This window comes from Rhinolophus ferrumequinum, chromosome 6 (assembly GCF_004115265.2).
Source record: "Rhinolophus ferrumequinum isolate MPI-CBG mRhiFer1 chromosome 6, mRhiFer1_v1.p, whole genome shotgun sequence".
Taxonomy (NCBI): Eukaryota; Metazoa; Chordata; class Mammalia; order Chiroptera; family Rhinolophidae; genus Rhinolophus; species Rhinolophus ferrumequinum.
In genome coordinates this window covers 2,259,128-2,272,958 of record NC_046289.1, presented here as the reverse complement: position 1 = coordinate 2,272,958, position 13,831 = coordinate 2,259,128, and the positions used below count along the sequence as shown (strand labels likewise).

Sequence of the window (13,831 nt, the reverse complement as noted above, 5' to 3'; positions counted from 1 at the left end):
ACATATTTTTATGTCAAATACATTTGTATGCACAGCTGTATGTTATTTCATCATACAAATCTTTCCTAATTGAGTAAATTAGCCTTCTACGGGTTTTTATAGTTTTTGTCCGTGCTTTTTGCTATATAAACAATGCTGATCTCATACTAAAGTATTTGTGTACTTTTTCCATTAGAATTAATTTCTTGAAGTTGGATTATTGGGTCAAAGTGTTCCAGATAACTTTTTGAAGGCTTCTCTTGGTAGGGTACATACCGTGTTTCCCCGAAAATAAGACCTAGCTGGACAGTCAGCTCTAATGCATCTTTTGGAGCAAAAATTAATATAAGACTTGGTCTTGTTTTACTATAAATAAGACCCGGTCTTATGTAATACTATAATATTATAATATAATACAATAACGGGTCTTATGTTAATTCTTGCTCCAAAAAGTGCATTAGAGCTGATTGTCCGTCCGTCTAGGTCTTATTTTGGGGGAAACAGGGTATCATATCACCAAATTGGAAACTGGCAATTCTTTCTGGGTGGCACTTTTGCCAGTGATTTACATGAGTGCCTATATAACAAGATCGTTTTAAGGGTTAGCAAAATTTTGTTTGGGAAACCACGTGGTACTTGGAATTTTTAGTAAACTGTTTTGATGTATTGTTTATTAGGTTCTTCAATGAAACATTTTAAATGGAAGAGAAAGGAGTTGATTTTATATTAATTTCTATATTACCTATATGTATAGCTCAATTTCTGATTCAAAAAGAAAACTGGTTAAATCGTAGTTCTTTACGTACTAAAACGTTATTAAAACAGACACATCGTCAATAGGTGAACTTACTAAACGGCATAGTGCAATTGCAGAACAGGTTATTGCCTGCTAATATTTTTATGTATTGCTTATTACTGCTGTTCAGGAACTTACGGCTGCCATCATAGTTTGTATGGTCTTTTTATCTCGGTCTTTTAACGTATGAAGCAAAAAGCCTGAACATATTTTAAGCTCTATCAGCAAATGGTAACACACTTAACAAGATGAGATTATGACCAATTACAAAAACTTCTTGTTCTTAAAATGTTACCAGTAAGGCGTTATCCTTTCCTTGCCAAGATTTTACAGCATTTCATGTCTGGAGGTTTTGGTTTTAGAGAAAGCACTTTAAAAAATTAGCAGCAGTCATGCATTTTAAAATGACAGCATATTTTTTTGAAGCAAATTTTTAGGGCCCTAAAGTTAATGTGTCATCCCCCAAAAATGATATATTAAAAAGTTGAGGTATAAAAAATAACGGAAGTTTATATTTTTTAAAACTTCTATAAAGATTTAGAATTTAAATTGATCTTTATAAGAGTGCTGAGTCTTATTTTTCTTTTTTCTTTCTTTGTTTATATGTCCATCTGTATTGTTAGGGACTGTCAGCATAAAATAGCTCCTTAGCCATATACATAAAGATTGCCAGTGGAGAATGCAGATTTTTTCCTTCCTGTATTACTACAGGAAGCTGAGAGTGCTGTCAGAGGCTTAAAGTGATTCATTGAATACGGATGTGTCTGTACAAGAAGGAAGTGGCGTCCACTTTGAAGTGGTTAGCCAAAATTCAATGTCCAGTGTCTCGTTTGTTAGCTACCTGTTCCAATTGTAGATGGTACTTATGAGAGAGCGTGGCATTTGTCTTAGATTGTGTGGAGCCACATTAAGGAAATATGCTTATCACTGTTCAGTTGGCATTGAAATTTTTTTAGCATCTCATTTATCAAATATGTATACGTGCAGGTGCCTCCTACTGAGACAGTTCCTCAGATCAAAAAAGAGAAACATAGCACACAAGCTAAAAACAGAGCAAAAAGGAAACCTCCAAAAGGAATGTTTCTTTCTCAAGAAGACGTGGAGGCTGTTTCTGCCAACGCCACAGCTGCTGCCACGGTGCTGAGACAACTGGACATGGAACTGGTTTCAGTCAAACGACAGGTACCTGCGAGCCTAGTCCTGGGTAAAGGTCGGACCAGCACTTTAGAGCTGGTTTTATTTTTCACACACATGGATGTTCTCTTTCCACAAATATCAAGGGCATTTTGTTTCTGGACAGAAGAGCGTAGCTACAGGCCCACTGATTTTTCTTAAATTAACTTTAAAATTGATGTTATATATCTATATACAATTGTTGTGTGTGTGTGTGTGTGTGTGTGTGTGTGTGTTCAGTGTGTTCAGTGATTTTTCACATTGCGAACGTCCCCAACTAACCTCTATCTGGATCAAGAAATGGAATATTGCCCCCAAAACCCCATTCACGTCCCCTTCTCGTCACTACTCCCCTTAAGAAATGCCACCTCGCCTCCGCAGCTTCACTCCAGCCCTTCTTGTTCATGACCCACTTCTCCCAGCAGGAGGCCACTATTCTGGCTTTAAAACCACAGATTATTTTTTTTTATTTTTTTTAAAAAAGATTTTATTGGGGAAGGTGAACAGGACTTTTTTGGGGAACAGTGTGTACTTCTAGGACTTTTTTCCAAGTTGTTGTCCTTTCAGTCTTAGTTGTGGAGGGCGCAGCTCATCTCCAGGTCCAGTTGCCATAGCTAGTTGCAGGGGGCGCAGCCCACCATCCCTTGCGGGAGTCGAACCGGCAACCTTGTGGTTGAGAGGACGCACTCCAACCAACTGAGCCAGCCGGGAGCTCAGCAGCAGCTCAGCTCAAGGTGCCGTGTTCAATTTTAGTTGCAGGGGGCGGAGCCCACCATCCCTTGTGGGAGTCGAGGAATCGAACTGGCAACCTTGTGGTTGAGAGCCCACTGGCCCATGTGGGAATCGAACCAGCAGCCTTCGGAGTTAGGAGCATGGAGCTCCAACCGCCTGAGCCACCGGGCCAGCCCCAACCACAGATTATTTTTTATCCATTTTTGGATTTTATATTAAAAAATGATTTGTGGTTTCTTTTATGTCTGCCTTTCATTCATGTGAGACCCACCCATGTAGTACAGAGCCATAGTTCTTATTTCTCATGGTGTGCGTGTAAATGTCCTACAGATTACCCGTTTTACTCTTCGTGGACATTGGGTTGTTTCGCATTTTCGGCCCTTACGATCCTGATACGAACATTCTGTTGTATAATGGGGTGCATGGTGTGTTACGCATCTTTGTTGGATGTGTGTCTGAGAGAGGGGTTGCTGGGTTACAGAGTGTGCACGTGCCCAGCACTGGAAGGCCGTTCCCCACGGTTTCCACAGCGGTCGTGTCAGTTCACGTGAGTTTGGGTTGTACTACATCAGGGTTCCCTAAGTGTAGCACTGTTGACACTCTGGGCTGGGTACTGCTTTTTTGTGGGGGGCTGTCCTGTGCATTGTAGGGTGTTTGGCAGCATCTCTGGCCTTTACCCACTCAATGCCAGTAGTACCCTCCCCCATGTGTTCTGTTGTCACAACAACAGAAATGTCCCCAAGCATTGTGAAATTATCCTTGGGGGCGGTGGAGAGGGGCGAATTGTCCCATTTCCCTGCTCTGAGGCTTGTCTTTTCACTCTCTTTCATGTTCCCTTTTTTTGGTGGTCAGAAATTCTTAATTTTAAGGTAGTTCAGTTTCTTGTTCTTGTCTTGTATGGTTAGTGCTCTTCCACCTTCTGTTGAGAACCTTCCCTGAGGTTGTGAATACACTCTCATGCTGTTTCAAAAGTGTTTCTTTTGCCTTTTACATTTTGATCTTCAGTCTACCTGGAAATGTTTTTCTGTGTATGTTGTTACGAGTAGGGTCACTAATTGTTTGTTTGTTTGTTTGTTTCATATAGATAGCTAGTTAACCGAGTACTGTTTATTGAAAAGACCACCCTCTCCCTGCCCCAGTGCAGTGGGGCCTTTATTTTAAATCCAGCATCTGTGTGTGGGGGGCAGGTTTGGGATTTCCCACTCTGTTCCTTTGGTCTGTTTGTCCATTCTTCAGCAGTACTATGCTGTCTTAATTACACATCCACTATAATCTAGCTATCTGGCAGTGTAAGTACCCCAGGATTGTCTCAGCTATTTGTGTCTCAGCTACATGTCCGTATAACATGTAGAATCACCTTGTCAATTTCCAGAAAATTAATTCTGCTAGAATTTTGATTGGTTATATTGAATCTATAGATCAAAATAGAGAATTAACATCTTCTGATCCATGAGTATGAAATATACCCCCACTTATAGGGGTCTTTAATTTCTCTGTTTTGTTGTTCCCTATGTATAGCTCTTGTATATCCTTTGTTAGAGTTATTCCTAGATATTTGGTACTTTTTGATGCTCTTGCAAAGGATATTGTTCTTTAAATTAATCCTTTTCTAATTATTTGTGGCTGGCATGAGAAATGCTCGTTATTTTCATCTAATTTTGCACAGTACACTGAAAATTCAGCTCTGTAGCCTTGTGTGGTCCTTCTATGTGTCTCGTCCCGTCCCCCACTCCCTCTCTTTCTATATGGAATTAAAGGCAAATTGTGGACTCAGTTTACTTTAGCTTTTGCTTCTTTGACTTGTTAATCTTGATGGTTCCCGTGGAAGGTTGAATTAAATAGGAGGGCAGCTGTTGCTTCATAGATGAGAAGAGGGGTCAGTGGCCCCTGTCTTCTGGTGTAGGGAGCCGGCACAGACCAGGACCAAGCGGCCCCATGGAGCTAGAGAATTGGCTCCGTGTCTTGGCTGCTGGCACAGCTGCATTCTAATCTTAGGAGAATCACTTCATCTTCCGGGGCCTCTTTTCAAATGAAGAGATGAATCCTTGCTTGCCTGATCTTCTAGGATATATGAGGGCTGCTGTGTGAGAGAGCATTTTCTGCTCTGTTTGCGTTGGAAGAGCTCACTCTGATGAGGGCTGTGAGCTCTTGGACGCATTTTCATCTTCCTCTGCGTTTGCTCCTCTGCTGAGTGAGTTCCTAATGCTTGCTGCTTCACGTTCAAGAAAGAAAGCGAGACCCCTTCTTCCACAGAGGTGTTACTGATTCCTTGGTTTTCAGAGTCAGGGTCAAGAGCAGGAATTTTTTATTTGAAGGTAGCTACTCACAGTTCTCATTGTTGAAGAGAGGGCTTGCTTAGAGCCTGATGTCCTGAGAGGAGACAGGTTGTTTACTTTCCATAACCTTTTAGAGCTACTGCTAAATGCACTTCGGGCTCCAAATGACAGCCAGTCACACAGTGGACATTTTATTCTGGGGGCACCTATGTTTGGTGTTTGGCTGTATATCCAGGGAACCGTTCGCCTGAAAATAACAAAACCTGACTAACAACAGCTTAAACAATTAAGGATTTATTTTTATCAAATAGCAAGAGATCCCAACATCAGTGGTGCTGGCATTAGTCCATCTGTTCAGCGATGCTCTCAGAGAGCCACATTCTTTCGGCTTTCTACTCGGCGTTCTTAGTGATTGGCCTTTCATCTCGCTTGTTGCCCCACTGGAAGCTGCCAAAGCCATTTGGTAACCTTTCCGTCTGTGTGCAGGGCAGTGAGAGGAGGAGATGGCAGTGGAGCTGACCCATCTGTCCCTTATAGCAGGAAAAGCCTTTGCTTCCCAGAAACCCTAGTTCCTGTGTGCCAGGCTTCGCCACGCTTCTCCTGGCTCCAAGGAACACGTGGGAAGGAGGCTGGGAATGGCTGTTAGATTAGCCAGCGAACAGAGCCTGTTGTATCAGGTCTTTCGGAGCAGAGACTAAAGCAGTCTGACATTAGAGAAGAATCACTAACCACACAACAACGTAGAAAAAAGAAAGTTGTGTTCGACTGGGAGGTCTAGTAAGGCACCAGGCCAAGTGACCGCTGCGTTTTTGGTTTTTCTTTACATGCCGATTACATTCATAGCCTGTTGCTTATCCAGCTTGGTTGCCACTAACCCTATTGTGTTAGTGAACATGGGCTACTTCCAACATGGAAAGTGCACCAGGATCAGAGATGTAGGTTAATGAGTTCAGAACTGACTTTTAGTTCAGAGTTTGTAGATGTTCTTCCTTACAGCCATTCATTTAATCTGTATGCTTCTTTAGCTATTGATTTTAGAGAGAAAATGCACGTGCTAAAGTAGGCTGGTCTCCCTGGGAAATGCACATTACTCCCAAAACGCACTGTATACCCAGTCTTGTACCACGAATACACAAGCAGCCAGAATGGAGGGAGTGACAGACCTGGAATGCTGGGGGGATGCAGTATTCCAGACCCCGGACTGTTTGCTAATTCCGTCAGAAGTTTCTAGGTCTAGTTTTTAAGCCTAAGGAGAATTCAGTGACCATCATCTGAGCACCTTGCAGTGTTTTACGAGTTGTTGGTAACTGAAAGCTTTGAGCGAGAGTCTACTATTGTGCTATTCGATATGGTAGCCAGGAGCCATTTGTGGTTATTTAATTTAAGTTTAGATTAGTTAAAATTGAGAATATTTAAAATTCGATTCCTCAGTTGTATCAGCTACATTTCAAGTGTTCAGTAGCAGTATGTGGCAGGTGGCTGCCATATCGGACAGCACAGCTTTAGACGTTTCCATATCAGACAGAGTTCTGTTAGATAATGCTGATCGGAGAACTGGTGCTCCTTTCCCGAGAACTTACTATGAGTCAGTTTCTATTATTTTCTTCTGATTTATAACTCTTCAAAATAAACTAATTTCAGTAACTCAAAGTCCTCGTTTATGGTTTTATTGTGGAGTAAATTTTGTGCTTGTCAGATATTTTTCTTACACCCACACACCCCCTCCCAACACCCCCGCCCCCAACACCCCCGCTTAAGTCCTGCCTTCCTTTGTCTGCCTTAATGAGATCTCTGCTTTCAAGGGCACCAGCTATTCATTAGTGTCTGATGTTTTACTGGAAAAATGGACCAATTGCTCCCTTGCTTTCTTTTATTTGCTCGTGTGATCATTCAGAAATGAAAAATACTAGGGTCAGAGTTCTCTCGTGCTTGGCACAGAAATGCCCCCCTACTTGGAGCGGAGAGAGGAGGGCCCATTTCCGAGTCCGTGCAGAATGAAATGGCAGCAGGGATTGGTTGGGCGGTTGGTAGTGTTTGCGCCTTTCTTTTGATTAGGCCGAGGTGATGAGAGATTAAGTACATTGAATCAAAGCAATAATGAGGAAAAGATAACTTGTGACAAAATGAAGTTTCAGCTGATCCAAATGAGGCTTGTAGAGAACTGGCATGTTGCTTTCTTCTTTCTCCCCATAAGAACCTGCGGGCTGCTCCCATATAGAGCAGTGAGGGCTGGGAGGCTCGGCTGCCTTGCGCCCACCTGTTCCGGTGTTCGGGTCAGTTCCGCAGGCCGGAAAGCCCAGGCACCACCTGTCCTTTGTGTCAGACCCCAGATATGTGTTCTGCTCAGGTGATCACCCGTCAGGAAGTGGTGGGTTAGGATTGTGTACACAGGAGCCTTTTTACCACCGTCCCCTCCTTCTTGGTTGTCCCTTGTCTGTTGCTGTCAGCAGGTCTATTAAAGAGACCGGTTAGGTGCTCTGAAAGGATACTGCGGGGGGGACGTCCAGGTTTGGCACCATACAGGTTAGGAACTGCGCTTGGTTGGTTGGTTTCCTTTAGTTTATTTCTGTTTTCATACCTTCACAAAAGATTTTCATTTTTAAATTGAAATCTTCTCTCTCTTAGATTCAGAATATTAAACAGACAAACAGTGCTCTCAAAGAGAAACTTGATGGTGGGATAGAGCCATACCGACTTCCAGAGGTAGGATTGTGTTCACAGCATCTCAGAAATCATGCCCAAGTTTTTTGTGTTTAAGAAAATAGTATCCCTGTAGTACACCTCCACTTACATCTATTAAAAAGAAAGGTGGAGACATAATTTTATAAATGTCTAATGTTAAAATTCTCATATGAGAAGAAGAAAGACTCGTTAACCGCATATGGATGTGCCATCTCTAAGTGTGGTGTGCTGATCTGACTCCTTTGGTGCCCAGGTCATTCCGAAGTGTAACGCACGCTGGACCACAGAGGAGCAGCTCCTGGCCGTACAAGGTATGGGGAGTGACTCCTTGGAAAGATCGGGAGCAGTGGCAGCTTCTAGGAGAGAGCAGTGCCTCACCACGCCCCACACACGGTTCTCGGGGGCAGGTTCTTGGAGGGTCCCGTTCCCACAGGGGATGTCGTTTTGGCCGTATTGCCACATTCCCTCTGGGCTTTACTCCTTTCCTGTCCCGTATCTCACAAGTCGTAAAAATCAGTGTGCAGGCGTCAGTTTCTAAAGGCGTGAGTACGTCATTCTGATAGCTACACGTTGGGTTCTGAATAGTCAGGAAGTACAAAACCCCAAAAGAAGCAGACTGAGTGTTGGGGTTTTAAGGTTGGGGGTGTTCTAGTCCTGGCGACCCTGGAAAGATGAATGTGTAACATCCACAACCATATAGTAATTGCTGGGTGACTTCAGTTCTCATGTGACGTGATGGCAAGGTACAGATTTCTGGGTCATACTGAACAACTTTGATCAGTCATCTATGGAATATATCTAAACTTCACTACTTTCTCCGCTGGTATAATGCACAAAGGTAGGGCCTGCTATTAAAAGCCTGTGTGTTTTGTTATCTGGGTATGGGCAAGTCTCAATTGTGGTTTGTTTTTTTTTTTAATGTTTTTCTCTTGTATTGAAAAAAAAAAACTGTTCTCTTACATCCTTAGCCATCAGGAAATATGGCCGAGACTTTCAGGCAATCTCAGATGTGATTGGGAACAAATCAGTGGTACAAGTGAAAAACTTTTTTGTAAATTATCGACGCCGCTTCAACATAGATGAAGTTTTACAAGAATGGGAGGCAGAACATGGGAAAGAAGAGACCAATGGGCCCAGTAACCAGAAACCTGTGAAGTCCCCAGAGAATTCTGTCAAGATTCCTGAAGAGGAAGACGAGGTAAGTCTGAAACATGAGCTCTTCTGTGCTGGATTCGTGCTCAGTGGTTCAAGTAGTTTCTTCATTGATGACCTTTTTCTGCTGCAGAAATGGTTTTAGGTTTTAGCTATGTCAGTAACTTGACTTTTGCCTGTAAATACCATAATAATGTGTGTGTTGGATTCACTCAATTTTTGGTCACTGTGTGTATTATTCACAGTTGAATTCCTGGACTAATTTCTCATTCCATCCTCTAGCCACAGAATATTCCACTTTACCAGTATTTCTTTAAATACAGTAAACCAGAAGTTGGAAGTGCCTAGAGGAGTGTCAGTAGAGCTCAGTCATGTCAAATCATTGTCATCTCGTTGTGAGTTTAATGAGCTTACCTGTGGGTCTGCACAGCGCGCCACCCGGTGCTCCTGGGTCTGCCTGCTGCACAGCCCTCCCAGCCTTGGGTGCTGTTGGCCTAACTGGCTTACATGTGGATGGGACAGTGCTAGGCCCCGTGCTTGGCCGGGACTTCTGGGACAGTGATGACATGCAAGTCATCTCCAGAGTAGTGGCACTGAGTCATCAGCTAGTCGCGGAGCCTAGGCCGGAAAATTATTGAGGCTCCAGGGACCCATCTGCTGCCTCCCTGCTTCCTGTGACAGGGTGGCCGTTTCCCCGACTAGCCTGGCCTGCCCCGCTCCGTATTTACCTCTCAGGCCCACAGAGGAGGAGGGTGGGGCTGGGCAGAGGTAAGAGTTCATTGGCAATCACTTCACATTTGAGTGTGTTCACTGCCATGGTAACTTAAGGATTAATTTAGCTTTACAAGGAAAGTCACTTTCTCATTAGTCTTCCAACAACCATGCTGGAATGATTTGAAATTACCTATTTTCCATTGTCTGCTCTCCTTGAAAGAGCCTGGCTATAGCAGCAGCCCAGAGGCCCCCTCTTGACTTGAGTGGGGGTGCCTTATCGGGAAGAGGGTACCCCTGAGATCATGACGTCGGTCGTCCACGCCGTGCCCCACGGCCCGTTTTCAGAAGAGTGTTAAAACATACTAATTCTGTTAGAATGGACTCCTTAGAGCCTTCCACCAGAAGATCTTGAGTAAGTGTACAAAGTGTATAATATTGCCAACTGTGAGTGGTTCACGAGTGAGTCCACCTGCGTATGGCCCGCCTGCATAGCATCTGAGCAAAAAATGAAGGTGCTTTTCTCTTCTGGCAGTGGTTTTTGTCTCAGTGCTAATTGCTGTTACCTTTCGCAACAAATTAACTTCCTGAAGTCCTGGACTCGATTTAGGAAGCACTGAAAAGATGAGCTTACTAGGAAAGGAGCATGAGAATTTGCGAGAAAGAAAGCTATCTTCCATGTGAAGATTTCCAGCCTCAGTCCCAGGAAGCAGAAATAATAGGACACTGGCTCTCTGCTCTCTGGAAATTTAACCAGAACCGGAGCCCTCAGGGTTGGCACAAACAAGGTGGTAGTGAATTTAACCACCAGGATGTCAGTTCTTGTGCACACATGTATTTTTCTTTCGCCTGGTTCATTTACTGCCTGACTTCCATAAGTCAGTTTTTTTTCTTTATTAGTCCATCCTTAGTGGTCCACTTCCCGTGTTGATTTGACATCAAAATACCCATGTAATTTCCTCTCCTCCTCTCTGGTGGAGCTGGCTGGTCCATCCATCACTTGACCTCCCAGCAAGCAGCAGGTCTTCCAGATGTCTGCTTACCCAACCTGGTCTTCCAGAAGAATCTTATCATCCAGCTTCTTTTTGATGTGTAATCTTTCTATTTCCTTTAAAATTTTTCACCCCTTTGGTCATATAAAACACAACACACACACATTCTCACACACACTCGCTGTCACACACACTGATTCTCACACACATGCCTGTGTTTCCTTTTCTCTTTAGTTTCTTTCTGCTGCTTATAGCACAAGCCCTTCACTCCATCACCCGGGGTTTCCGTTCTCCATTTGCATCTGCTTTCTGTCTACCGAGGGCCTGAGCGAACTTGTTAGAATGCTAATTGGAGTCAGTGCTCAGAACTTGGTGTCCTTGGAATTCTGCACTTGCGTTTATTTCGTGGCATCCAGCAGCTAAGGAAGGTCGCTGGTGTCCTGCCTGCCCCTCTACCCTCAGATTTTGTGTCTTATGTAGCACAAATAGGGAGGAAGGCATCAGAATTGCCACAGGTCCTGTGACAGTGAACCCTCACTGAATGTCGCAGATAGGTTCCGCAACATTAAGCGAAGCCATGCAGAGCGAAACCAGTTTTACCATAGGCTCATTGGCATGAACCGGAGCTCAGTGCCCAGGCATCTCATCTACCTTATAAGGCAACCACATCGAGGACCTGCTGTAACATGAGGGCGAAGAAGGGAGGGAAGCCTACAGGGTCCAGAGTTTTCTGCGGTGGCCGAGGATGAGGTGGGGTGCAGTCAGAAAGGGCGCGGAGCGATGCTAAAAATGACAGGTTAGAGATAAGGTTTAAGATTGTTACTTTAAATTAGAGAATGGCTCAGTGACTGCTAGTGGGGAGGAGTCTCTGGTTTGTCTGACAGCAGTTCTAATAAACTGACTTCACCTGGAGAGCAGCCGTTCCCAGGTTCCGGATTGCTGTCCAAGTTGTTTGTCAGCAGCGCGGCACAGGAGGGGCGCAGTGAGCACCGAGGCACGAGCGTCCTGTAGGTTTGGGTCTGAAATGCCCTGGAAGAGCCTGCAACCTTCAGGACCCAAGGCAGCCTGTGTCCCTGTTTGTTGGCTGGGGTGGGTGCCATGCAGCCCCTCCAGCCAGTGCCCGCATCCCTGAGCAGAACTCTGCCAAGCACTGTGCTTACTGCCCTTTGCAGAGGTTTTCTTGAATCCTGTGAAGTAGACGTCGTTACTGTGTATATTCTTCAGATGAGGAAGAGAAGCTCCAACGGGAATGATGGCTGTCCCTGGGTACACAGCTAGAAAGTGGCAGAGTCAGGACTCCAGCCCAAGACATCCTGCCATGCTGCCTGCTGCCAGGCGCCGGCCTCGGGCCTCGGGGCAGCCACCTCCTGAGGCCCCGCACTTAGGAGTGGAGTGTGCATGTGCGCGTGCACGGGCAGTCCCGGGAGGCCGGCGCCCTCTCCCTCGTGCAGGACACCGGAATACACCGTTTGTGTTGTTGACCTGCTCCGTTTTTCTTCTGCCCTCCTCAGGCTGCTTCTGTTCTTGACGTCAGATATGCCTCTGCCTCCTGAGAAACTCTGGTAGCCTCCAGTACTTGGTATGGACAACTGTGTTACCCAGGATATCAGGTATTACAAGACATCACCTAGCCATCTGCATCACATCTCTGTGGACAAGCAGCTATTACCAAAAAGGCATACACTTCCAGTCCTGTGCTACATCTGCCTTAATTCTTTGCTCGTTCCTCCATGTTGGCGCCACGTCTCAGAGAGCTCCACTGCGTCTCACACTCTGCCTAAGTGCGGAGGGAGCCTCCTGGCCTGCACGCCTCCTGTGACTCTGGGGACCGCCGCCCCAGTCGGAGCTCCTGAGCCCTATCAATGGCAGCTCTTCCCGTCAGCGGCTTCAGAACAGGTAGTCGACTCGGAAGGCACGACTCTGCTCCTGCATGGCCTGCAATTTCTACTTTGTGCATATTGTAATTTTCAGAGTAACTGTGACCCTGTTGGCCTTCTAGAAAGTTTCTCTTGTTCTTTTCTGAGGCATCCACCTAAGTGATATCATGCTTCTTTGGAAATCACAGTACATTGGCAGACTGCATTATAACCTTTATCGTGCCAAACATCCTGATTCAATTCACATTTCCCTGAATATAGGGTATAATTATGGTTCATAAGTGTAGTTGGCTTAAATCTCTCCTTCTCCTTTCCCAGTTGGTAGGAAACTCATTCGCAGCAACTCTCCTTGGACACTGTAGCTTAAAAGGAACGTGGACCTCAACACTTTCTGCCTTCGATTCTCAGCATTGTAATCAGGATGGGTGCCGCCCTGTCTTTTCCTGACCCCCCTCACCACCCAGCTCCAAGAGATTTGGTCCATACCACTACTGTACCTGGTGCTTGTACATTTGGAATTGGTGCCTTCTCCTTTTGGCAACCATGTTATGAATCCTTTTTCTGTTTTAGTGTCTTACTTCTTCTTTAAAGTTTATTGCTTGCCAAAGATGACATCACTAAGATTGGGAGATGGGAGAACTTGCTGCAGATCTGAAGAGTGCAGATTTGAAATGTTACATTAGCTCAGCAAAGGGTATTAGAGTCGCTGGTGATGGTTTTGTACAACTGCACGTTGTTTGTTCCCCATCCTCTCGGTATGCCTGGCCTTTTATATGTCACTCCACATGTCCTTTTGTGTCCTTCATGTACTGATGCGACCACATAAACACCATCCTCTCTCTTTTCATATAGTACAGGACAGAGAAGTGGTCAATTTATTGGTTCTAGTGAGACCAAGATGAAAAGAAACAATCTACAAAGTGGTATGTATTGCCTTTTGGTTGGACTGGCACAAGTGAAAACTTATGATAAATGTCCTGAGGCTTCCAGAATCCCTTTTATTCTCTTGCCTGGCCGTGGACCTGTGGAGGGGCTGAGGGATCCTGTTGCGCTGCATTTGAACTCCCTGCCCCTTCCCACGGTCAGTTCAGCCTGCACTAAAGATGCGAAGGAGCGTTTTTGTTCTTGTTTTTTGCATCATTTAAATATTTTTACCGCTTTCAATACCAAAAAGTAAAGAATGCAGATGCTTTAAGGTGGCATAAACAGAATTCTTAAGAGTTTAAAATATGCAATTAAAATGTATGTGTTCTGACTCCCAAGCACCTTGCCTTTTTTTTTTTTTTTTTTTTTTTTTTAAAGTCGGACTCTAGGAAGAGAGCTAGAAAAAGTGGATGGTTTGGAATTGTACTTTTTCTTTTAGAAATCTGGAGAAGGGTCATTCAAAGCGGGGGGAGTGAAATGGGACTTTCCCAACTTTTATCATCTTATCCCTAGGCTGGGAGTCTGTAGTCAGGGGTC

General features: G+C 44.6%; 1 protein-coding gene across 1 annotated transcript in view; it reads left to right on the top strand.

Annotated features, from left to right (window-relative positions):
* RCOR1 (REST corepressor 1) overlaps positions 1-13,626 on the top strand; it is a 118,741-nt gene extending 105,115 nt beyond the window's left edge. The window contains exons 8-12 of the mRNA XM_033107782.1: positions 1,763-1,957; positions 7,582-7,659; positions 7,892-7,949; positions 8,607-8,836; positions 12,005-13,626. Of these exons, the coding sequence (XP_032963673.1) occupies positions 1,763-1,957; positions 7,582-7,659; positions 7,892-7,949; positions 8,607-8,836; positions 12,005-12,046 (603 nt within the window). The 3' untranslated portion in view covers positions 12,047-13,626. The remainder of the gene's footprint in view (positions 1-1,762; positions 1,958-7,581; positions 7,660-7,891; positions 7,950-8,606; positions 8,837-12,004) is intronic.
* Positions 13,627-13,831: the final 205 nt, after the last annotated feature.